We start from the raw sequence: 26,587 nt of genomic DNA on the forward strand, positions 1-26,587 counted from the left end.
TCAAAAGCAAAGTTTATTTTCAAGACAATTAGTATTGAGTTTGTAAATAATATAACATAGCATAATCTATAATACTTCCACCAACAAACTCCATTTTTCTTACTGGTGATCTATACAGTATTATGTGAAAAATATACAAAATGTCCCTGGAAAAGGTGAACTTACATCAACAAGATACTTTACAGCCACTGCTACAATGTTTAAGTGGCTGGGTTGTGGTAAGGCACTAGATTACTGAACTGAGGTAAATTTGTATAGATCTGTGTTATGCAAGCCTTCTGTACATACACAGTTGATTCCAATAAAGCGTCAAGGATGTAGTGAGAAATGTATCGATGCACATATTCACAACCTAGAAATAGGAACAGTCTCAGAGCTTCTGGTGTCTTTATTGCCCCAGCTTTTGAAAGTGAAGTAAATTCTTTCCCTGCTAACTAAAGTTAATGTTTTAATGTAATCTGTCCAACCTTATACAAATATTAGCCACAAGGCATTTAAGGCTGTTAGATTTCCTACTCCTCTCAAAGTACTAGTTCTCCAAAGTCTGTCCTTTGCAAATAGACTAGTCATGGAAGCATCCTTTTAACGAGGAAAAAAAATTTAAGTCACTCTTGTTTTATAGAAAAAATTATGCCTGCATTGCACTATTAGTAAGTCACAATGTAAGAATATTATTCAGTAACCGCTATTTCCATTGAGGACTATGATAAAAACTGAATTTGTATACACTTCCCACTGTCAATTCAGTTTAAGGAGCTATGTACTTATAAATTAATCAAAATGACACTTTTGGGACTCTGATTTAGCTGGTATTTCACAGTATTAGTACTAGAACCACATCTGTCCCTCTAAGTGCTAGTATAAATTAGACAAATATGAACAAAATAGGAAATCCACTTTCTGGAATTTAGCAAATTGGTACTGTTAAAGGCTATTTACTCATAGCATTCAGTCATCTTCTAGTAAAAAGAAAGTGTTAGCTACAGACAGTCTTCCGTGCCTTATGAAAAAAAATATTGTATTTACAACTTTGTAATATGAGCAATGTTGTAACTTATCCATTTGTCCTTGTTGCTATGCGGATATATGGGTCTTCGCATGTGCTTCTTGGACCTCCTTGACCATCAGAATTCTGGTCAACATCTGCTCCATCACATCCACTTTCACAGGCTGAGCAGAGTACCAGATAGGACTGTTTGGTGCCACGACTGGTTCAGGGACCAGATAGAAGGTATCACTTGGCCCTTTGACACCTTGGGGGCTATAAGGAAAGTTTAAATTATACCAAGCAACACACTACTTAGTTATACTCCTTTTAATAGTAAAATTAGCATTGACTTTCTTCTTTATTACGTAATAAGATATATTTGCTCCCACACATAAGTTGCTAGCTTTAGGCATTCCTCTTTGAATTAGCAGTGATCCACTCTTGCCAAACTCAGACTGGAATAGGTGTTTGTGGTGTGAAGCCCAAGTATTAAATGAGGGAAGTCAATCATTATAGAAGAGAAAAATCTTTCCCTGTGAATTGCTAAAGTTGTTTAGCTAGTTGGATGAAACGTTGTTGAAAGCCATCAAATGTTTAAAACTAGTGTAGAAAATAAGTCCTTAGAGCCTTACCATTTAAAGCAATAGAAATCATACAATTTTATGGGGCACTGCAAAGGGTTGTCTGGGTTTTCAGGTTGTTCCACATAAGTCTCATCTGCAAATCAAAAAAGAGGCAAATAGTGTGCAGTGAGTTCACAACACAGCATTTAGTTTCAATAAAGTATTTTTACAGATGAAAGTTTTTGATCAATAGTACACCTCTACCCCGATATAACGCGACCCAATATAACACGAATTCGGATATAACGCGGTAAAGCAGTGCTCCGGGGGGGGGGGGGGGGGGGGCAGGGCTGCGCACTCCAGTGGATCAAAGCAAGTTCAATACAACGCGGTTTCACCTATAAAGCGGTAAGATTTTTTGGCTCCCGAGGACAGCGTTATATCAAGGTAGAGGTGTACTATTTTAAACAGTCTTATTTCAATGTGGCTCCTTTAAATAAAGTGTTTTTATAGCAGCTGAATATTTCAACAACAGGCACGCCACTATTGTAGTATAGAGAAACTTACTGCTCTTGCCAGTGTCTGACCTAGTCTGTGGATAAATGACTTACAGCTTAGGAAAATAAAACCAATCTGGTATGTTGTACTAGCAGATAAATGTTAGCCATACTGATCATTAGCATACACAATTGTATCATAGGAAACAGAGAGTGAAGCTCATGCAACAGGAAAGTACTTCCTGCAGACAGTGGCAGCTAAAAACATGTAGCTATAAAAAGGTATACGGAAAGTTGTATGGCTGACCTAAAATATAAGGATTTAACCTAATAAAAACAAACAGTTCACGTAAAAAGTTATTTACCAGTGATGAGTTTTCTGAATATATGAGATGAAATCCTGACCTCAGTGACGTCAACGACAAAAGTCCTATTGATTTCAATGGGGCTAGGATTTCATTCCTTGTGTCTGCAGAACCCCATCATAGGTTTTGCAGATCCAGTCTAAAGCAGCAGGGCCGGCTTTAGGCACCGCGGGGCCCCAGTCGAAGGAGCTGCCGCCAAAGTCCCGCCACTGTCTTCGGCGGCAGCTCAATCACTGCCACGGAGGAAGGACCATCCGCCAAAATGCCGCCGAAGACAGTGGCAACAATTGAGCTGCTGAAGACAACAGTGCCGGGACTTCGGCGGCAGCTCAATCAGCTGCCGGTGCCTTCGGCGCAGGGCCGGCTCCAGCATTTCTGTCGCCCCAAGCAAAAAAAAAAAAAAAAAAAAAGCTGCGATCGGCGGCAGCAGTTCAGCTGCAGGTCTTTCGCTCCTAGAGGGAGTGAGGGACCTGCCGCCCCCAAAATGCCACAGGTGCTGCCCCTCTTCCTTGGCTGAAACTTGCATATGCTTTTTGGGCTAGGAATCATTTTAAAATGCTTTGCGCGCGCACGCACACACAAAGTGTATAAGAGAGAGGAATTTTCCCTTGCAATCAGCTCAATGGCTCCAGGAGCTGGATCAATAGGACTGATGCGTAGTGAATGCCTGGGCATTGTGGAAGGGACTGATTTGTAAACAGGTAAAAATTCTGTTACACGTCTTGGTGGGTAGTGTTTAGCTTCCACTGGATAAGTAGAGAAAGTGTCATTCCCCAAAGTGGCAGAAGGGGAAAGGAGATGAGGGGGAGAAAGAGAAGAGGCAATACTGTCAGCCTTTCTAAGGACTCCAAATCCTCCATTCTTCTAAGTAAATCCTATACGATTTTCTTGGATGAAATCCTATTTATTTGTAAACTATATTTAAAAAAAAAAAGTTACTTTAGACCCTCTGGAAACCAAGTCATGGCCTCCATTCAGCACTTTAGGAATAGCTGCAACCCTACTACTCAAACTCATTTTCATTAAGAACTCGAAGTGCTTAAACTTAAGTGGTCAGCATTCTTTACTGTAGTAGACGGGATGCATACTGGTTTATATTAAAGTAGGCCTCAAGCAGCATTGCTGCCCCAGGCAAACAAAAAAATATGGGTCCCTGCCTCAATTTAAGACAAGCCAGGAGGCAGCTCAGTGGTTTGAGCATTGGCCTGCTAAACCCAGGGTTGGGAGTTCAATCCTTGAGGGGGCCACTTAGGGATCTGGGGCAAAAATCTGTCTGGGGATTGGTCCTGCTTTGAGCCAGGGGGTTGGACTAGATGACCTCCTGAGGTCCCTTCCATTTCCATCCCTGATAGACTATGATTCTAAGTGACCATCAAGCAACCTGAAAGAAATGCCAAGATCACATGGTAACATAGGGAAGCTGTGCAAGTTATTCTCAAAGCATATAAGAGGGTGCCTCAAACTTTTGCAGCATAAAGAAAGTGTTATGGAATGCCACGCTGTTCAATACTTGCAGAAGTGACCCAAAAGAATAAAATATTCATCTAGCCTTTCTGGAGACCAACTCTATTCAGAAAAAAAGTTATAGCAACCACTGTTTAATGCTCTTGTAGAGTCTGAATGTACCCTCTCATTCTATAATTTAGGAATCACCGCAAGAGTTCATCTGTGCATGCACAGTCCTCTCGGGGGTGGGGGCAGGGATTTCATTTGAGCATATACGTCTGATGCTATTTCTTTAAGCAGCCTATGCCTTATGGCTGTAGAGAAGATACTGAACCATTATGTATGTACGTAAGGTAGATCTGTAGTAACTGGAGAATGAAACCAATCACTTGACAGTTCAGAGCACAGAATGAGTTGTAGTTTGTTAAACTTCCAGATAGGCTAGTTCCATGACACGCAACCATTTTGGAAAATGGCTAGGACAATAGCCTGCCAGTATGCTGAAGACAAAAATCCTCTCCCCTATGGAACGTCAATGTGAACTCCGCACACAGGTTGAGGACAGGTTATAGCTTTAAGGAGAGAAACACACACTCTAAAGAGAGCAGATATGCTCCACCAAGGCACAGGTATGTGCGTATGTTTGTAAATTAGGAGGGGTTCAGGGAGCAAGGAAATGGCCCAAGCATTTTGAGAGTAACTGATCTAAAATATACATAGCGTAATGCTCCCTGTGAAACAAATCCTATGTCTGGGTTTCTAAAAGAATCAGATGTAGAAAAGATGCAAAAAGAAACACAAACATGGAAGGAGAGAAGAGAAAGGAAATAGGGAGACAGCTTTAATAAAAGTTAGAAAAAATTGCCAAAAACATGAAAGTTGGAATTTTTAAGAATACCCTGTACTTAGTGCTGGCCTACCTTTGCTCTAATTGATTTCAGTGGGTGCAGAGTTAGGCCAATGCCGAGTGCATTTGAGGGTCCCAACTTAGATGTGCATCACTAGGAGTGGGGAATACAATCTAAAGCTCCAGGCCTGAGACTGACTCTGCACAGGCAAACCCCTGCTTCCCTAAAGAACCCCACGGACTTAAATGGGGCTATGCACAGTAGGAGGGGTTCACCTACACAGTTATCTCTGCTGGAACAGAGTCTAAGCATATATGTACACTAACAGCAGTGCTCAGATTCCAAACAAATTGCCAAGGCGGCTTTTTTTTGTCATGTCCTTCACAATCTTAGTGGCAAACAATGGCACACGATCATTTTAAAGGTTATTATCCTAGTCTAATGAGTTCAAACCTTTTCGTCCTCCAAGAATCTGTCCATAAAGCCTCAGGAATCGTATTATAGAACATTTGTCCTTTCCGATGCCTGTATTTTTCCTGGTCTGCTTCAGTATTTTGGAAAAGGCTAGCTGTGCATGCTGCTCCACAGTTTTCAATATGAAATACCTACTCACATACAAGAGAAAAACAATTATAACTCAGTTTTGGGGAGAGAGATGGCAAACTGGGCAGGGAGTACTTAAAAAAAAATTGAGTAGAAATATTTTTTAAAGGCTTTCCAGATTCTCGATAAAAAGTATAGCTTTGGACTGTGGACCAAATTCTGACCTGTTATACTTGTGTAACCCCAGAGTAATTGGATTCAATATTACTGTTTTATGGCACAGCAAGAATTCAGAATATAATCCTACCTGTTCAAAGTCACATTCTGACTTCAACTAATTATTTGAGCTCATCTAGACCCCACATCAAATTTCAGAAAGGTCCCTTCTGCATTGTGCCAAAATCAGAAATGAGGGCAGAGAGCTGAAACATTCTTTAAGACCTCACTATACAGGTGTTTCCTTTTGGACGTTAATCTATGGACTTGATTCTGGAAGTAACTTTACTCACATGAATAGTCCCAGCAAAGTGAGTATTTGCGGGATCCGATACTATATTAGAAAACATTACTTAATCCTGCAAAGACTTACGCACATGCTGAATTTTACACATTGTGAGTAGTGTCACTGAGGTTTTTGCTGAATTGGGACTTTAGTGAAAACAAGGGTTGTTTGAGATCTTACTCCGCTTGTAGTATACTCCTAATTTGGTTATCAAGGAGTCTTAAACAACATTATAAAGAATCTTTAATAGCAAATAATCAGTTCTGCCTTCCACCACCATAAATAAAAGGAACACAAATCAACAAGAAAGAGAAACAGGAAGACAGACTAAAAAATAATTTTAACAACCCAAAATCAGATTCTCCATCTGAGAGCTATTTATTATGGCATAGTAAATAGAATAATCTTTCAAAATAAACCCATTCTGAATGCTTCTAACTTTTTTTGTTTGGGGAAGGGGAGGAAGGTTAAAATATTGGTACACTTTTGGGTAGTTAAAGGCTCTTAGTGTACGTCTACATAGGGATACAACACTTACAGCTGGACCACATCAGCTGAATTGGGCACCAGGGCTGAAAATATCACAGTGTAGATGTTGGGGCTTGGGCTGGAGCCTGAGTTCTGGGACCCTGCGAAGGGGATGGTCCCAGGACTGGAGGTCCAGCTTGAGACTGAACATCTACACAGCGATTTTTAGCTCCACAGCCTGAGTCCATGAGCCCGAGTCAACTGACCTAGTCTAACCAGGTCTTTAATCCCTGTGTAGACATACCCTCCAGTTCTTATTCAACAAATCATCTAAGTATGTGCTTGAAGCTAAGCACATGGTTAAAACCATAATCCAAAGCCAACAGAACTCAAGGGGAGTCTTTCCATTTACTTCATTGGACTTTGCATCGGTACTTAAGTGCTTTGAAGAACTGGGACCTTAATTTTTAGCTTAATGACAGATCAAAGTGCGTAGGAATGCATATCCTATTCTGATGTTATTTCATTCCAATCTGTTTAAAATCATTACACACCAAAATTCATTTCAACTATAAAAAGAGTGATGCTATCTTTTGTAAGATTGCAAAATAAAGTTTATACACCTCTACCTCGATATAACGCTGTCCTCGGGAGCCAAAAAATCTTACCGCGTTATAGGTGAAATCGCGTTATATCGAACTTGCTTTGATCCACTGAAGTGCACAGCCCCGCTCCCCCGGAGCACTGCTTTACCGCGTGATATCCAAATTCGTGTTATATCGGGGTAAACGTGTATAAAAGTTTGTTTTTTGGCAAAACATTTAAGTCTCTATACCCCCTAATATTTGGACACATCTTGTAATTAATGTCAATATTGCTTTGTGTTTTTGTTGATTCTGGTGCAGAAAAAAAAAGTAGGAATGGTATTTCTTTGTTAACTGCAGCAGAGGAAAAATACAAAAAAACTTGCCTTGCACAGAACAGTGATGATTTTTTTTTTTATTAAAAAGTAAAGGCACTACCAAATATTTTAAAAGAGAGGATATTATTTACCAGATAATTTTAAAGGGAAGTCAAATTCAGACCAACATGATTTGAAACAGTTACTTTAAAACTTTAGTAAATGTTTATCTTAATGCTTTTGTCAACGCACATCCTCAGAAGAGTCAAAGATCGTCTTGTAATATAATTAAGCACAAATAGCGTGTGGTCAAGAAGAATCATTGATTTAGGTCTATCTTATAAATAACTTCAGAATATTTAGTTTTATACAGAGAAAGAATCTATTTATACAAAGGAAGAATAAGTCAACATGTATTATAGGATTTCTTGATTCCAACCTGTTTTTAGAAAGTTAAATTCCAATTTGAGCTGAACAACTCAATACCAATGTAATTAAGTAAATTAAAATTCTAAATTATACAATTAGGTGGGGGGGAGGGGAAGAGGAGGGAGGGAAGTGTAATAGTACCCACTAATGCAGAGTAATCTGCTGGCGGGCCACGAGACATTTTGCGGATGTTGACTGTCCGCAGGCACGGCCCCCCACAGCTCCCAGTGGCTGCGGTTCGCCGTTCCCAGCCAATGGGAGCTTCAGGAAGCAGCAGTCAGCATGTACCTGCAGCCTGCCGCTTCCTGCGGCTCCCATTGGCCGGGAACGGCGAACGGTGGCCACTGGGAGCTACGGGGGGCCGTGCCTGCGGATGGTCAATGTAAACAAAACGTCTTGCAGCCCGCCAGCGGATTACCTGATGGGCTGTGTGCCGAAGGTTTCAGACCCCTGCACTAATGAATAATATATTACCTTCCAACTGTGTTTTATTTGCAATGTATACATAGTTTGCTTGGCATTTAAAATGGGGCTTTCATTGGAAACAATATTAATGGATGTTCAGAAACTGACAGCACAAGAAAAGAAATAATACCAAGTTATTAAGAATTTACATAAGCAGCAGACAGGGATTGTATCTTATAAGACTCAGTAATGAGTCTACAGTGGTTTTTACATGAATATTGTTTGTGGTTGTGAAAATAACCAACATGATAGTTCTGTTGTAAAGAAAAGTATAAAAAAAGAGAAAATGAATTATAGAAGTATGATAAGAGGTTTGTCTTTCAGTACTTAGCTTATGAAAAATTAGATATGAGTAATGAGGGAAAATAAATCTAACGACTACTTCTAACATGTACTATCCACTCCCCACCTGTCAGTTCACCATGTGCACTAAACATCAAGAGAATGAGAATTTGAGCAAAACACAAATAGTAAGGTTTTGGCAAGCATTAAAGTATATTTACCAATTCATTTGTTTGGTATGCAGGGGACAGGAGGAGATTGGGAAACCTTTTTCAGCAAGTTACAAAAACTAAGCCATTTGGTAGGCTACATGGACTCAGACATGAAAGACTTTTATATAAAACATTCTTACTTAGTGTTGAAATACATCAGTGTGAACAGGAGAGTAGCAGGAGAATGTGCTCCAAGTTGTTTGCAATCCCATAACATTTCCTCCATGATACAGCTAGACAGAATATACCCTGGAAAACAAATATTGATACAAATAAATTCATTTCAGAACATACTAGTCAAGTACAGACTTCATTTTCCCTCCAATATTTATCCACTTACCAGAGGGGCTCACTTTTGGACACCATCCCTTCATCACTCCATGAAGTCTTTCCAAAAACTTCACATAATAAAGATCAGCAAATATGTTGTCAATTCTGTCATTGTCAAACATATACTATGAATAAAAAAAGAAAGGGATGTGGGTAGGATAATAACTGAAATGAAAGCTCTGTTTTACTAGACCTCATTTTATAACGAAGTTAGTTAACCTCTGAATGTCTCAACCATAAAATGGCTCAGAATGTAAACTCTACAAAAACATAACTCACTCAGTACAGAAGAACAGGAACATCAGTTAGTCTTCATCATTTCACACTAACATTTTCCCTAATGGAGTGGCCTAGCATGTTGGAATTTAAATGATTCATTGTAAAAAAAATAATAATCCCATGTTTTAAATGAATCACTGACAAAGTTCCACTGACTCTTGCATGAGAGAGCAATTTCCCTAAACTAGTACATTTTTAAAAACTGGATTTTAAGTTTGTTCTATTTAAATTATTACGGGGGGGGGGGGGGGGGAGGGGGAATGAAACAAGTCTCTCTTCCACCCAAATAGCCTGTCTCAGTAATGCCTGTGACATGCATACATCAACTTACTTCATTTAGACTTTAGCCGTCTGAACAAGAATAAACTGGAAAGTGAGTTTTGCAAGAACACAGTGAATTCAGAAACACTTCAAGAATATAAAGCTCATTAGTCCTATTGATCAGGTATCAGCAATACAGGTATTTAAGACTTATTGGAAGAGGGTTCAAATTTACTATCACTGGCCTGGTCTACACTAACAAAATTAATACCTATATTCTAACAGTTCAGCTGATTCCTGTTAACACTACCTGCACCTATGCTCTATTTATTTTATAGGCTAACTCCTGCTCCACACTAAGTTCCCTTAGCAACACATCTTGAAGGATGGACTAAACAACAAGCTGTGGGTATTCCCCCCCCAAAAAAAACTATTTTGGATCTCTTATCATGAAAGCTTTAGTATGCGGAGTATTGAGGAATATTATGCCTCAAAAAGCCCCAATTGTGCCCCTCCCCGAACCCCTCTAATTCCAGCCCCCACCACCCTTAGGTTCAAAACTAAAAGCTTCCACTGTTTAATTCTATATTTTAACAAATTATTTTATGGGATTGCACAGAACACATTACATTCTGCATTAGTGACACTGTTTCAGGAAAGGAAATATATGCTTTTTCAACTCAGCATGAGTAGCTACAATCAGCTCTCAGATTTTCTTTGGCAACTCTCTCTCTCTCATGGGTTACCTCCTGAAGGGGAAAACGGCACTTTTCATGTAAGATCTAATTCTCTGTGTATAGTAGGAGTCCAACAGTATTTTATGTTTACCTTTTGAATACAAAGAAATAAATAATACAACATGTCTGCGTCATAAGAGGAACCATCTTCCTTTCTAGCTTCTTTGGTCATTAGGCACAGCCCATAATTCAGTTCTGCTATTGGCACTGAAAGGACATCTTCCCTAAAAGTCATTGGTTTTCTTCCTATAATATGAAAAGAGCATATTTAAGCCAGGTTAATTTTCTCCTGTTATTTGTCAAGTTAGCATAAACCTTTCTTCTCTCTAATAAATGTGTGATTTCAATGAAGAGGAAATCTTGCATGTTTTTTTAATGCTGAGAAGTTTGGGGTTTTTTATAAGTGACAAACCACTATATAACCAAGTACACTCCTAGAAAAAAGCTCTGGTACTGTTTCTGGAAACTGCTATAGGTTGAAATATTCTGAATGAGCAGTTTACAACTAAGGCTCTGTGTAAACTGCATTGTATTTTGTATTGAATCACAACAGCTTCAGGGGTAAGTGTTGGAATTTCACGAAATACCAGAATATGCACGGTTGCAGAGTTGCCTCCCCAGCTGAACTGCTGCAATTTTTCCAAGCAGGCATCCCAGCTTCCACCTCCCAGCTGAGGCAGAGGCTGCTTATGGGGAGTTAAGTGGGCTGATCCCATCCTGGGGAGGGCAGGTAAGTGGCAGGCCAGTCCCACTCCCTAGAGTGGGCATGGCAGGCCCCTGGAGCAGGGTGTGTGTCACCACAAGGCGCCATCCATCCATTCCAGCTCTGGCCTCCCTCACACACGCTTGTACTCCAAGCAGAAAATCGCTCTCAGCGCCTGCAGTATCTCCCCTCAGCCTGCCGTGGACTGCTGTGGAGTGGGCTAGGCTAGGCCAGGGTCTCCTAATCCCCATGCATTGTCAGTACCTTCCCTGTCTCTCTGCTGGCCGGACAGGAAGTAGCAGTGGCAGGCTGGGCGAGAGCTGGGCCACCAGCTAGCACCACATGATGAGACATCTCAACCTCCAACTGCAGCAGCTGTATCAGCCCAACACTCTGATTTTTCCAACAGAGGGGAGGCAGAAACCGAGATGCCTTCGTCCGCCTCCCCACAGTTGCAAAAGTCACAGTATTGGGCTAATCTCACCATTTCTGTGCAGTCTGTGAAACTGTGATTTACACAGAGCCTTATTTTATAATGAATAGCCTAATTTTGCAACCCTTAACCATGGATTTCAATGGGACGACTTGGGGAGAAAGATACTATTGAACAAAAATCAGGCCCTGAATCTTTAGATGCCATATAAGGACATCTCTTTTTTTCAGTGAACAATGAAAAATAAATTAAAAGTCATACTTCCAAATCCCTGAGGGTTTTTTCCAGCATCTTTCCATACAGCCTCATTTTTCATTTGTGCCCAGTTCTTCCAGAAATTAGCTCCTTCTTCTGGTTTGAGTTTGCAAGGAAGATATAAATTAGTCTGTATCTGCAAGTGTGGCAGTGATTGAGAATCCTTGTAACCAGAAGGGAAAAAAAATAAGACAGCCATTTGAGAAAAAAGAAGTTTGGTATTATAGGCAAAGAAAGATTACAACCTTAAGTATATGCTGATATTGTACTTAACAATATTTAAATTCTCTTAGAATTTCCATGATAAATTGTATAATCTCAGCAGTTTTACAACCTGCTTTTAGATATGCAAAACAAGATTATCTTTCTCCAAAATGCTTTACAATACTATCTGGCAATATTGAGGCCTCGTTTCACGTCTTTTTGGCCACTATTTTGAAAAATACGTTGTCAGCGATTAGGGGAGTTTATTTGAATTTTGAAGGCAGAGGAAGGGTTTTTAGAAGTTGATGTCTTTAGGTTTAAAGCTTTACTATTTTGCAGCAGTTATTGGCATAGCAATACATTGAACAAAAGCATTGAACATGCTGAAGCATGTGCAGGACATTGCCTTTAGGAAGTAGGCCTTATTATGCACAGACATGGACCTCTGCTTAACATATTCCAGTAAAGTGATTTCAAGTCAAATTTATTTATTTATTTTCAATTTATAAAGATAAATATTTAAGAGGGCCCATCCCAGGTCCATGCACTCTGCCATTATTTAATCTTGTAGAATTTGTGTAATCCCTATCCCAATCAGCTTCATTTGTTTACAAAAACAGCAGTCTCCAAACAAAATCTGATACCTTAACCCATATCCCTTGCCACCTGCCTGTATCAGAAACTCCCAGGATGCCTTGAAGAACAAATTAGAGATATTTCTAACCAAAAGGAGGCAGGGAGAGTGAGCTGCAAAGCCAAGGAACCCACAATGGGAATGCTACACTAACCATTCTTTTATGTTATGGGTACTTGATCTCAAGTGCCTCCACTGACTACATCTTTGGCAGTATCGCACAGAGAGGCAGTCTCTCAAGTAGGCAAGTCCCAGGTCATTTAGCATAATAGTAATTGGTTACAGCATCAAACCCGAACAGAATGGTGCCACTGAAAGAAGCTTCCGAAAGAACAAAAGTCAGCTGTCTGTATTCTAAGTCTGATGGACCATTAAACAGCTAACAGGTTACTGTCAACCTCTTGGTGTCAATCCGAGGTATTGGTGACCATCTTTAAAGGTCTGAGTAGTCTGGAACCCAGCAACTTGAGAGTGTCCCACTTTGTACCCAGCCAGAGCTATCTAAGAGCATTCCAGGTGATCTTGTTAGTGCAGAGAGATGTTTGTAGAATATTGTAATTTAGAGACATTCTTTCATAAGGAACAGTACTATGTACATAGGAATTTGGAGATGTGCTTTGGAGGTGCGGGGCGGGGGACACACCAGATGGCTGTGTGCAGCAGTTCACCACAGAAGCTCTCCAGTTTGTTTTAATAAAAGTTTTATTCCTTTCTCGTGCATTTGGTTTGTTTAATGAACCCCATGATTGTTACATGTTGTCAGAACAGCCAAATGAGAAGGAAACTGCAGTCAGGGCCAGCTCTGCCTTTTTGGCCGCCCCAAGCAAAAAAAAAAAAAAAAAAAAAAAAAAGCAGCCGTGCCGCCCTAGGATTGGGCAGAATGCCGCCTCCAACAATCTGCCGCCCCAAGCACCAGCTTGCTCAGCTGGTGCCTGGAGCCGGCCCTGACTGCAGTCATCTTGAAGTTAACTCCTGTGTTTGCAATGGAAAGCAGAGACAAAGGGGGGCACCAGAGAAGCACGTGGAGCACTAAGCACAGAAGCTTTTGCATGTATTTGGCGAGTACAATAGTAGCTTGACTAGCTTAAAAAGAACAGAGAAAGCCAAAAATGTATGTGTTGCAACCTTCTTCCAGTCTGCAAATGTCAGGCAATGCTGCAGAGAACTGGAAAAAATTCAGAGATTTGAATTGTATTTAGTGGCCATAGAGGCGGGGGGGGGGGGGGGGGGAAGAGGGGAGAAGAGAGAAGTGATAACATGAAATCATCTATCTTTTTGCATGTTGCTGTGGAGGAAGCATTGGATATTTATAACAACTTTAAGTCTGAAGAAGGTGAAAGAGTGAAGTTAAACAAAATACTGATTAAATTTGAGGAACATTGCACTCGAAAAACAAATGAAACCTTTGAGAGAATTTTTTACATGCATGCAAAAAACTGATGACACCATAGACAGAGTGATATATCACAGAATTAAGGAAACTCAGTAAAACCTGTAACTTTAATGATCTGACAGAGACAGAAACATTTGTGGCATTAAAGACAATGTGTTAAAACTTTAGAAAAAGCTCTCCAAACATGCAGGGCAGCAGAAACTGTGAAAGCACAAGCCAAAGGGCTGAAGGGGTTATCCATGTACTGAGTACTAAAGAATATAGCCAGAATAGGTCAAATCAAAGAGTGGAACCACTTGCTATGAAAAACCACTGCTGGGTGGGTACAGGCGGCCTTGGGGAAGGTATGGATCACAGCATGAACCCAGTGTGTTGCCTTTGGAAAACTTCACAAATGTGGGGAAAATAATCATTTTGCAAAATGCTGAAGATCCGAAATGCAGAGAAGTCAAGCACATTCAGTTCCACGAAGGCCTTATCAGAAGGTAGGCACTGACTTATTTACCTGGCAATCAAAGGATTATTTAATAGTCACAGATCATTATTCTCTGTATCCAGATATTTGCACACTGCACAGTACTAATAGTAAGTCTGTGATAGCCAGCATGAAGGGAATCTTCTCCAGACATGGAATTCCAGATTAAGTCTTTAGTGATAATGGGCTGCAATTTTCCAGTGCAGATTTTGGGCAAATCTGGGTTATTATAGGGGTTGCCACCAGATCCCCTATCTTTAGGCTGGGGAACATTTTATATTATCCATTTTGTTACTTAACCACATGATAAAATTTGTTTTTCACCCTTTTTCTTAAGAAGTTCAAGGCAATTACATACAAAACGTCAATTACTAAAAAAAACTGGCATTTCCTAGTTTTGCCTCAAAAACCTTAATTCTGCCCCCCACCCCAGGTATATGCATTATACTATTATGTAATGGGGGGGTCAGAACTAAAGCTGCAGAGGCAACCATATATCTGGCATTTCCCAGCTTTTGAGTACTTGACTTTGCAACCTAAATAATATTCTTTTAATATAGTTTTTGTGGGCAATAGTATTTAAAGGTGTCATTAGCATTGTATTGCTTATTTTTATTTTGTATCACATTGCTTGCCAAGGCAATGAGTACTCTAGAAGCTAAGAAAAATTATTCTAAAGACTTACGTTTTTATAATTAAAAAAAATGTGAACCTCCAGATCAGGAACAATTCAATTGTTATTCAATTGTCTCAGTTTTATTAAGATTACCCACTGCAGACACACAGTATGAGCCTCTAAAAATAGTGGGCTTCTTTATCTATATCTATCTATCTATTTTAGTACTGCCTTTTACTTGAACTTTTTTTCTGGAGGTGGGGAAGAGTGAGATTGCAAAATAATCCTTTTATAAAGAAGATGTTGTTTCAATTTCTATACAGTTTAGATTGATGTAGCTTAGAATACATTTTGTTTCCATGTTAGTACAAAATTAGTTTACCAAGAGAGTCAGTTCATGAGCTAGGGAGGAGATGTAGACCAGTTTTAAAGAGGAAACAGTTCACAGAAGAAGAAAGCTCCCAGTGCAAAGGGTGGCAAGTAAAAATGCAACCTCTAGCTAGAGAGTCACAGCAAGAGCACAGAGATAAACAAAATGAGTGAGAAGTACTGTAAATGGAGCAGGAATCAAAGAGGTAGAGTGTGGAATTAATGAGTTCATAGGAATATGAATAAAAGGATTGCTTGAAATGGATGGGGAGATATGCAGGACTACTAACTGTCATCTTTAACCTATCATTTAAATCAGCTTCTGTACCAAATGACTGGAGGATAGCTAATGTGATGCCAATTTTTAAAAAGGATTCCAGAGGTGATCCTGGCAATTACAGGCCAGTAAGCCTGACTTCAGTACCAGGGAAACTGGTTGAAACTATATTGAAGACCAAAATTGTCAGACACAAATGAACATAAATTTGTTGAGGAATAGTCAACATGTTTTTTGTAAAGGGAAATCATGCCTCGCCGATCTACTAGAATTCTTTGAGGCGGTCAACAAGCATGTGGACAAGGGGGATCCGGTGGATATAGTGTATTTAGATTTTCAGAAAGCCTTTGACAAGGTCCCTCACCAAAGGCTCTTAAGCAAAGTAAGCAGTCGTGGGATAAGAGGGAAGGTTCTCTCATGGATTGGTAATTGTTAAAAGATAGGAAACAAAGGGTAGGAATAAATATCAGTTTTCAGAATGGAGAGAGGTAAATAGTGGTGTCCCCCAGGGGTCTGTACTAGGACCAGTACTATTCAACATATTCATAAATGATCTGGAAAAAGAGGTAAACAGTAAGGTGGCAAAATGTGCAGATGATACAAAACTACTCAAGATAGATAAGTCCCAGGCAGACTGCAAAGAGCTACAAAAGGATCTCTCAAAACTGGGTGACTTGGCAACAAAATGGCAGATGAAATTCCATGTTGATAAATGCAAAGTAATGCACATTGGAAAACATAATCCCAACTATACATATAAAATGGTGGGGTCTTAGTTAGCTGTTACCACTCAAGAAAATATCTTGGAGTCATTGTGGATAGAGTGGATGTTTTCAGACAACTATGTGCAGCGGCAGTCAAAAAAGAAAACAGAATGTTGGGAACCATTAAGAAAGGAATAGATAATGAAGACAGAAAATATCATATTGCCTCTATATACATCCATGGTATGCCCACACCTTGAATACTGCATGCAGATGTGGTCGGCACCATCTCAAAAAAGATATATTGGACTTGGAAAAAGTTCAGAAAAGGGCAACAAGACTGATTAAGGGTGTGGAATGGCTGCTGTATGAGGAGAGATTAATAAGACTTGGACTTTTCAGCTTGGAAAAGAGATGACTAAGGAGGGAAATGATAGAGGTCTATAAAATCATGACTGTGTGGAGAAAGTAAATAAGGAAGTGTTATTTACTCCTTCTCATAACACAAGAATTAGGGGCCACCAAATGAAATTAATAGGCAGCAGGTTTAAAACAAACAAAAGTAAGTTTTTTTTCCACACAACACACAGTCAACCTTTGGAGCTCTTTGCCAAAGGATGTTGTGGAGGCCAAGACTATAACAGGGTTCAAAAAAGAACCAGATAAATAACTAGAAGATAGGTCCATCATGGCTATTAGCCAGGATGGGTAGGGATGGTGTCCCTAGCCTCTGTTTGCCAGAAGCTGGGAATGGGTGACAGGGGATGGATCACTTGATGATTACCTGTTCTGTTCATTCCTTCTAGGGCACCTGGCATTGGCCATTGTCGGAAGACAGGATATGGGTAGATGGACCATTGGTCTGATCCAGTGTGGCCGTTCTTATGAGAAGCCACAATGAAGTGTAAGGCTTCTTATTAGGGAACCTTAATGGTAAGAAGGAAGATAAAAGTTGGGGGAGGTTAGTATGGGAGAAGAGAAGAGTTCAGTCTGCAAGGAGAAAACAAGGAAAAAGAAAGGAAGGAGAAGAATTTCTCCCTCATCACCACAAACAGGAGAAAAGAAGAGAAACGACTTTCCCAACCTTTACTGACCTCAGTGCTCTAGCCTGCCCTCTCTGATCTTTAATGACTAGCTAGCATATCTAGAGCTAACTAGAACATTCTTGCTATTTACTGCTTCAGTTTCTCCACTTCGCTATTTGGAAGAGGTAATTCTTTCAACCTGCTGTTTATATTAACTTCCAGGAGACCAGTGGAGCCACTAAGAAACATAACACTGCATGAAAAAGTGACAAATCAGGTGCTATTTTTAATGCTATTGTCTGAGGAACCTGCAGGAGTAGTTGTAGAGTGAAACAAGTGGTGATCCTAGAGGAACACGAACTTGTTAAGTAATGTGAAATGATATAGTTCAATAATCATCCGTTAATTAGTGAAATATAGCACTGCACATTAAGAGACCTCACTGCACAGCTGCAAAACAATACTTACAACAAACATGACTCTGCTGGTACAGCACAGTTCACTTTAACATAAGGCAGCTAAGGAAGGCTCCTCAGGCAACATCAAAAAGATGATTCAGAGATCTTGTGTGCAGATGAATCTCAAAATAGTTGTTTCAGTAGCTACAGTGATCATCTGGAAAATAAAACAAGGCCCTATTAAGGAAAGCTTATTAGTTTCACTAATAAATTTGTAAAGATGTAATATCAAATAATTCAGATTCACTTGTCTCCTTTTTTGTTTGGTCTTAGCTTTCTTTAATGAGGCATTGCTGGGTTAAAACAATTTTTTTAAATGTAGGGAAATATTTTTTTGTAAACATTCAAATACATAAACCGAAATAGATTACAATTGCAATGTACTTTTTGCCATATGTGTTGGTTACTTTTTACCTCTCAGCTAGAACAAAATGGGAAGTTTCTGCCTGAAGACAACTACTTGGTAAAGGAATGTAAGAAATGATTCATCAGGGGTAAGGAAGGTGGCAGCAGACAGAGCCTGACCGCTGAGAGGGATACAGCACTAGTTTAAATCTATGTATTTTCCACCAATCGTTATGTTTTGTATCTGTATATTAAGATTTAAGTTATAAACACAATGAATTAATTTTTCCCCCATCGCTCAGGAAGTACACACTTCGGAAGAGGAGGCAATACATACACAATCTGTCTTCTCTCCCTGCATCAACTTTGCACCATATAAAAGGGGCTCAGGTTTCTATTTTGTACCATACCTACTGAACTAGGTTATTTAATCCTTGCATTATTGTTTTAGAAGGACTGCAGTGTTGGATCTAAACAGTGGAAAAAATAATCAGTCCAAGAGTCACATACTCTTAAAAAACAAAACAAATAAAAAACCCTATGCACAAGTGTTTATATAATATGAAACAAATGTTAGCTGTAACTATTTTAAGTGTTTACAATATCCAATATATATTCAATAGATTCCAACATGGGAGTCCAAGATTCTTTCACACCCAGTATAGTCTTAATGCACCAAGTCTTAGTGACATACATGGACGGGGGTAATGCAAGACCCTCTCTAGATATCCTAAACCTCACTGTGGAGCCACACAACAAGGCGTAACGAGTGGGGCGGCATGGCTGCTCCTGGAGGAATAGGCTGTTCATGGCAGGCTGCCCAATTTGCACATCCAATCCCACACAAGTTGTCTGAGGTTGCAGCAGATGCTAGACCAGCCCATACGTGAAGCCTCCTTGCTAGTTAGGGGAAGTTCCATCTCCCCCCCCCCCCCCCCAAAAAAAAATTGCTCTAGTTGTCTGAGAAGAGTAAAGTTCATACTGTGTATTCAGTATGTATTCATACTTAGCATAAGCAAGCTGTGTTGATGCAAGTTAATGCTTATTCAAATAAATTCAGTATTACTTTGAAAACCCCGGGGTGGGGCGGGAGAGATTTTCAAATACACAAATAGAAATGAGGAGCACAACTCTCACTAAATCTCAATGGGGGCTGGGCATCAAACTACACTTTGTGCCTTTGCAAATCTCCCCCTTAGTCTTTGTGCATATACTATTTTTAATACATATTCACAGCATATACTTAATGGAAGCCATAAGTACTCAATGAGAGAGAGGGAAAACATGGTATCTGTAAGAAGAGTGGGAAGAAAGAGCTGGGTATTACTGGTCTGTCATATTGATATTTATCACAATCAAAAATATTTGAGTATGTCAGTATATGAACGTTTGGAACGATAATGTTTAATGACCACTAGAATAAGAGTTTGTTAATATAGTTGTGTAAAACATAACAGACTTACTAAGTAATAGAAAAAGGGTGGTACGTATACTTGTATTTCAGCAAATCATTTAAAAAACTGTATCATGATAAAGTATATGGATAAATACTAGGGCTGCTGATTAATCGCAGTTAACTCATGCGATTAACTAAAAAAATGAATCGCAATTAATCGTAGTTTTAATCGCACTGTTAAAAAATAGAATACCAATTGGAATTAATTCAATATTTTGGATGTTTTTCTACATGTTTAAATATATTTATTTCAGTTACAACACAGAATACAAGGTGTACAGTACTCACTTTATATTATTTTATGACAAATATTTGCACTGTAAAATTGATAAAAGAGAAATAGTATTTTTCAATTCACCTCAAATACCATAGCGCAATCTCTTCATCGTGAAAGTGCAAAAAAAAAATGTAGATTTGTTTTTGTTACAGAACTGTTTTGTTTTTGAGTGCAATGTAAAATTTTAGAGCCTACAAGTCCACTCAGTTCTACTTCTTGTTCAGCCAATTGCTAAGAGAAACAAGTTTGTTTACAATTACGGGAGATAATGCTGCCCACTTCTTATATACAATGTCACCTGAAAGCGAGAACAGGCATTCGCATGCACTGTTGTAGCTGGCATTGCAAGGTATTTACGTGCCAGATATGCTAAGCATTCGTATGCACCTTTATGCTTTGGCCTCCATTCCAGAGGACATGCTTCCATGCTGATGATGCTTGTTAAAAAAAATAATGTGTTAATTAAATTTGTGACTGAACTCCTTGGGGGAGAACTGTATGTCTCCTGCCTCTGTGTTTTACCCACCTTCTGCCATATATTTCATGTTATAGCAGTCTTGGATAATGATCCAGCACGTTGTTCGTTTTAAGAACACTTTCACTGCAAATTTGACAAAATGCAAAGAAGGTACCAAGGTGAGATTTCTAAAGATAGCTACAGCTCTCGACCCAAGATTTAAGAATCTGAAGTGCCTTCTAAAAATCTGATCAGTACTGGGTGTGAAGCATGCTTTCAGAAGTTTTAAAAGAGCAACACTCCGATGTGGAAACTACAGAACCCGAACCACCAAAAAAGAAAATCGACCTTCTACTGGTGGCATCTGACTCAGATGATGAAAATGAACAATGTGTTGGTGTGCTCTGCTTTAGATTGTTATCAAGCAGAACCCATCATCAGCATGGATGCATGTCCTCTGGAATGATGGTTGAAGCATCTTTAGTGCATCTGGCACGTAAATATCTTGCAACGCTGGCTACAACAGTTTCATGCAAACGCCTGTTCTCACATTGAGGTGACACTGTAAACAAGAAGTGGACAGTGTTATCTCCTGCAAATGTAAACAAACTTGTCTGTCTGAGCAATTGGCTGAGCAAGAAGTAGGACTGAGTGGACTTGTAGGCTCTAAAGTTTTACATTGTTTTATTTTTGAATGCAATTATTTTTTGTACATAATTCTACATTTGTAAGTTCAACTTTCATGATAAAGAGATTGCACTACAGTACTTGTATTCAGTGAATTGAAATACATTTTTTTATTTTTACAGTGCAAATATTTATATTATTATAAAGTGAGCACTGTACATTTGGTATTCTATGTTGTAATTGAAATCAATATATTTGAAAATGTGAAAAACATCCAAAAGTGTTCATATAAATAGTATTCTATTAATTTTTTTAATCGCTTGACAGCCCTAGTAAATATCAATTAAATAAAAATACCACATCTTGGATTAGAGATGGATTGACAAACAGGAAACAGAGAAAAGTCCTAACTGGCAAGACCTTCACATGGTAAACTATCATGTGGTTGTCATTGAGACCCATATCTGATCTAAAAGAACAACGTGGATCACTCATTCTATACAACCAGGCTTCTGCTTCTAAAATGAGGAAAGAGTAATTCTCTAGGGTAACCTCAAAATCTGGCAAGTAGACGGTTTTTAACCTTCACTATACTGATGTATGGCTTTAAAAAAAAAGTGATCAGGTTACACAGTTCTTAACACTTAGTTTGAAAGAGAAACACAGACCTCTCATTTTAATAATATTTACATTCTTGAATATTAGTATTACCATTGTGCCTAAATCATTTCATTGCTACACAGGTGTATCCCTCTGCAATCCCCTTATTTATTTATAACTTTTTCAAAACATTTGGGTGCTACAACAACAAAATTAGGACTATAAACGACTCCTATTACAGCCGTTGTCCATTTCGGTCCCAAAACAATGCTACCATAATCCCACAATTTTAGGTTTACATTCAGCTACATTTTAAGGAGGGCGGGGGAGAAGACCAAGTTTAAAACAAATATGGTTGGTTAGTGTTGTTCATGCAGTCAGCTAAATTAAGGTTTGTAAACAAATATTGTGCTAGTTTTGCCAAGAAAATTAAGACAAACTTTCTATTTACAACATATCTGTAGTCAAACAAGATTTTTAATTAAAGGACACACAGGTTTTGGCCAAGTTACTTCACAATATAGAATATGTACTGTAATTATTGCTTTTCAGTACGGTTCATACCAGAACTAAGATAATAGAGAATTCTTTGGTCTAATACTCAGAAGTAGGGGCAGTTGCCTGAATGAGAAATCTTTTTCTACAATGTATACATTGTAGAATCACAGTTTTATTAGACAAAGTCCCAAAGCCACAGTTTTGATAAGGATCCCTAGTTTCTTAAGAACAAAAAACACACCCACACCTTGGTCTGCCCTCATTGAGGCCTGTGCAGTGCAACTGGGGTTCAATATGAGCATGGGGCCATGGAGCTGCATGCAGGCACAAGACCATCCACCTGGAGCATCTTGCCTAAAATTTGTTATAAGGTAGAATGAAAAAAAAAAAATCTACACAGGTACATTTCAAATTTTTGGACAAATATGCCCTTATGGTGTAAAAGTTTTATCTTTTAACATGGTAATATCCTATCAATAGGGAAGTTTGATTATTAGAGTACATTATGCAATGACAAACAGGAAACGCTAATTTTGCAATGTTTAATATTGTATCTCTGAAGTCTGTTCAGTAATTATTTATACTTGTTAAACTCTTCAGGAAGTTTTTGTGCATGTACATTTTAGGCAGATGAAAGGCAGCTAAAGCTTCAAACTCTAACTATCTTGGTCTCGATACATAATCCCACCTGAACTCACCTTCACCTGAGAAGGAGTTAATACGTGTAATAGGAAACCCAGCTTGGAGAAGCAGAAAGGTCTAGGATTGGACCCAGTGAAGTCACAAACACACATCTCACCACAGAGTTCCATATTTGTGCTTACCTGCATCTGTTGTTCATCCCAGTATTCAGAGGATTGATACATCCTCTTTCCACTCTGTACAGTGAGAGGAAGGTGCATATTTCCATTCTTATTTACACACTGCACTGGGAAACAGGGTGTGCTAGGAACAGGACTCTCCTGAATACTCTTTCTAGCTTCTGAAACAGATTGAATATTATCCTTGCTTTCTTCTAACTTAATGCTAGTCATATTCATAGCCATTTCACCGATCTGAATAATACCACAGGCATCCCGATAAACAGGGGTATTCACCATATTCTGAGCTTCAGGGCAAATTGCATGAGTAGGACAAACTGCCCAGGATTCTACATCTGGCAGATGACCATTTGTTCCTGTAGCAGGTGCAAGCCCATACAGTTGATTGCTATCTACTGTTAGCAGTTCTTGAAGAGAATTGTAAGCCTGCTGTTGGGTACTGGTAGGCATTGTTAGTACAGTAATAGGTATATTCTGCAGAGCACCTTGACTATTACTGTAGTTCTCTTCTACTGACATGTCAATTTTCCTTTTCTTCATAGGTTGAGAAATACATGACAGTCTTCTTTCACATACAGAGGTTGATGTATTAAATTGCCCTTCAGGGGAGGGCTGAGCGTCTATCTGCAGTTGTACTTGTTTGAACAAATGATTTTGCTGCATTTCTATTTGATGGCCTTGTTGAGACGGTGTATGGCACACTTGAATATGCTGCTGCTCCAGTGGTCCACAGTAGCTTAGTGCTGGATGTTGGAGAGGAGATGTAACTGGATGCACTAACTCTAACAAAGGCCCTGCTACATCGGTGCTGCCCATGTATATATAATGATTTCCTTGTTGGTATACCGAGATTGGAGAATGCACAAACTGCTGTACTTCTTCTGGTCCTTGATTACTTAATGAGTCTAGAAATACTTTCATGTGATGTTGAGGTACTGAATGGGCTTTCATACTTTGGTGATCTTCATACTGGATGGAATGATACATCCTTTTGAGAACTGAAAAAATCATGCAAATAATATGGTTAAACTAGAGCAACCGTAGAAGAATAGAAGGCAAAATTCTCTAACACTCACCTAAACTAGTTTGGTTGCTCTTCATTCAGTAGCATTAATGAGCATTACTGCATGTTTGGACTAGGTACCTAAATATTTAGGATGTTCTAAAGAAGCATAAGTCACAAACGCCTCAAACCCCTGAAAGGAAGACAGCCTGGCTGCACTTAGCTACTTTCCTATGTACATTGCTCCCTATAAGCTTTTGCTACTTTGTATTTGCGTAAGAGTACGAACACAGAAAGCAACTGAAATTATTTAGTGCCTGATCGCCATATGGACATCCACATGGAACCCCAGTGAAATCAATCGAGGTTTACGTGCGTGGAGCTCACTGCAGGATCAATGCCTTAGTTTTCAATTTTTCTGCTACAAAAAAGGTGTATAGAAAACAGTTTATAGGTTCATCTTTATATATCTGAGTAACGTAAGAGGGCAAAAACATTTCTATGTTGTTATTGCACTATTCACTTTAGTTTAAGTGTAATGAAAGAGAATGGTTGGATAAATGGAAAACTTTAGTTGCAAGATGGATAATATATGCTTTACCACTGCCCTACCCATAAGCCTCAATCTCGTTCTGGTGTGACACTCTCTAAATGATGGGATTGTTCAGTCACCATGCCCACTATATCCTTAGTTTGTGTACAGCAAAAAAGAAAGCAAATTGTAATCTAGACAAAGCCACTAAACAGTGGATGGACCAAGTCCCATTAACTAAAAAAAGCTGTCAGCAGGAACCAATTTAATTACTGTCAGTGTCTATTTTTGAAGCAGAAACCTAAAGATCAAAGATTCCCTATATCCTTGCCATTCTCTTAGTCATCGGATATCTGCAATAAAGAATTACTAAAACAGTTGGCTTTAGCCAAAACTAACTGTTTAAACTAATATATTAGTTTAAATTTAGCTATACTTTTATCTACAAAATGAGCCAACACTAAAAACTATAAAATTGACTGATCTTGAAAGAGACAAGGGGGGTGAGGTAATAACTTTTATCAAACCAACTTCTGTTGGTGAGAGAGAAGCTTTGGAGCCACACAGAGCTCTTCTTCGGGTCATAAGAGACGCGTAACTGCTTTTATTTTCAATGTAGTTTTCAGTGAGAGTGACAGGGTTTCTGTCCTGAAGCTGTCATTTTATATGTAGAACAGGTAAGGGGATTTTCCCATCCCCTTTCCCCCTTTATCTTATCAAGAAGTAAAAATACATACTTGCACTTCTGAGACCAAAATAAACCTCCTGTCTGCTAACTCGGCGCATTATTTCCCCTCAGGTCAGCACTCAATCACTACACGCTAAAAAATATTTTCCAGGTGAACATGATTCTTCTCCCCTACATTAACAGTGGCGGCTACACGTACAATCACAGAGCGGTGAGGACGAGCCAACGGCGGTGTCATTTTCCCAGGGTCCCAACTCCCTACCCCACCCGCTTTGGCTGCCCACCTTTGCTACTGGAAGAGAACCCTGCAAGGGATCCAGAACCAGACTGCACTAGACGCACGTGCTGCTGGATCATCGCGGGCACTTCAGCCCCTCACAGGACAGTGTCTCCGGGTCCCCCAACCACACAGCAACAGCTGCAGCTAACCCCACACACCAGCAGGGCTCAACTCTCCTAACGGCCCCTGCGCACCGTCCTGACTCGGAGCCCCCGCGGGCGGGATGCGAAGAGGAGTCACAAGGACAAAGGGGCGCGTGGGGTAAAGGGAGCCTGAAGAGGGGCTGGAGGCGGGGGGAAGCTGCAGGGGAAGGCAGCGAGAGGCGGAGGAGGGCGAGCGGCCGCACATTACCTCTGGGGTAGCGGGGGTCCGCGGCACCGGCAGCCCCGTGCCGCCCACGCCGGGCTTTGGCTCTCCGGCTCTCTGGGGCAGCCGACCCCTCACGCACCCGCTGCAGGAGAGCTCCAGCTGCTCCTCCTCCTGCAACTGCGGCTGCCGCCCGGATCCCAGCTAAGCGACAGCGGCCTGAGCCACAGGAAGGGAGCGGCCCGTCCCGGGGCAGCGTGGTCCCGTGCCGGTACAGGTGAGCGCGGGTACGCGCGACAAGGGGCTTCCCAGCGGGGCAGGTGTCTCCAGCTGGGGGGAAGATAGGCGCAGGCGCGTGCGCGTGCCTGAGAGTGGGTGCGCGTGCCTGGGGCGGGGGTGCACGCCCGGAGTTGGGTGTGCGAGCCTTACGCTGGGCGTGCATGTCTCAGGCGAGGTGTGCGTGCCTGGGGTTGGGTGTGTCCGCAGGTGTGCATGCCTCAGGCCAGTGTGCAAAGAAGTTCTGTTCTATTAATCTATCTGGAATTTTGCTCATTAAAAGTCTCCCTTATTATTTTCATAAAACCTCCCTCTTTTCAAAACAGCATAGAGTCCTGACTCTCATTGTTATCACCTGTCCCAGCTGGTGCCACTCTCGAAATGGAGTCAAGTATCAGAGGGATAGCCCTGTTAGTCAGGATCTGTAAAAAGCAACAGAGAGTCCTGTGCATCCCACGAAGTGGGCATTCACCCACGAAAGCTTATGCTCCAATACATCTGTTAGTCTTAAAGGTACCACAGGACTCTCTGTTGCTTTTCTCGAAATGGAGTGCCACAGAGTCTTTGGGTGCCACTGGGCTGCAGGCCTATGACTTCTAGCTAGCTCCTTCCTACTGGCCTTTCAGGCATCTGTGGGAAGAATCATTGTTGTGACTGCCTGCGTTGTGCAGCCAAAGTGGGACCCATATCTGCCTTAACAAAGAGGAACTATATGTCCAAAAGAGCAATGTGGCAGCCTGGATACTCCAACCAAAATGG

General features: G+C 40.2%; 1 protein-coding gene across 1 annotated transcript; it reads right to left on the reverse strand.

Annotated features, from left to right (window-relative positions):
* On the reverse strand, positions 1 to 25,881 carry LOC128833903 (transcriptional regulator QRICH1-like). Its single transcript, XM_054022175.1, has 9 exons — positions 25,598 to 25,881; positions 22,747 to 23,741; positions 11,514 to 11,670; positions 10,208 to 10,362; positions 8,850 to 8,964; positions 8,650 to 8,758; positions 5,161 to 5,312; positions 1,621 to 1,705; positions 1 to 1,261 (listed from the first exon to the last, which is right to left on the reverse strand). Exons 2-9 carry the CDS (start codon positions 23,728 to 23,730, stop codon positions 1,075 to 1,077), a joined length of 1,944 nt encoding a protein of 647 aa, XP_053878150.1. The 5' UTR covers positions 23,731 to 23,741; positions 25,598 to 25,881; the 3' UTR covers positions 1 to 1,074.
* Positions 25,882 to 26,587: the final 706 nt, after the last annotated feature.

The sequence above is a fragment of the Malaclemys terrapin genome, chromosome 1 (assembly GCF_027887155.1).
Source record: "Malaclemys terrapin pileata isolate rMalTer1 chromosome 1, rMalTer1.hap1, whole genome shotgun sequence".
Taxonomy (NCBI): Eukaryota; Metazoa; Chordata; order Testudines; family Emydidae; genus Malaclemys; species Malaclemys terrapin.

What these genes read in the sequence shown, in the direction of transcription:
- LOC128833903 (XM_054022175.1), bottom strand. Translation starts at nt 23,730, where the DNA reads ATGTATCATTCCATCCAGTATGAAGATCACCAAAGTATGAAAGCCCAT. An exon ending in GATTCTTGGAGGACGAAAAG is followed by an intron (nt 1,706 to 5,160) that starts GTTTGAACTCAT and finishes TTTGATTTGCAG; the next exon opens with ATGAGACTTATGTGGAACAA. An exon ending in GATTTCTATTGCTTTAAATG is followed by an intron (nt 1,262 to 1,620) that starts GTAAGGCTCTAA and finishes CTTTCCTTATAG; the next exon opens with CCCCCAAGGTGTCAAAGGGC.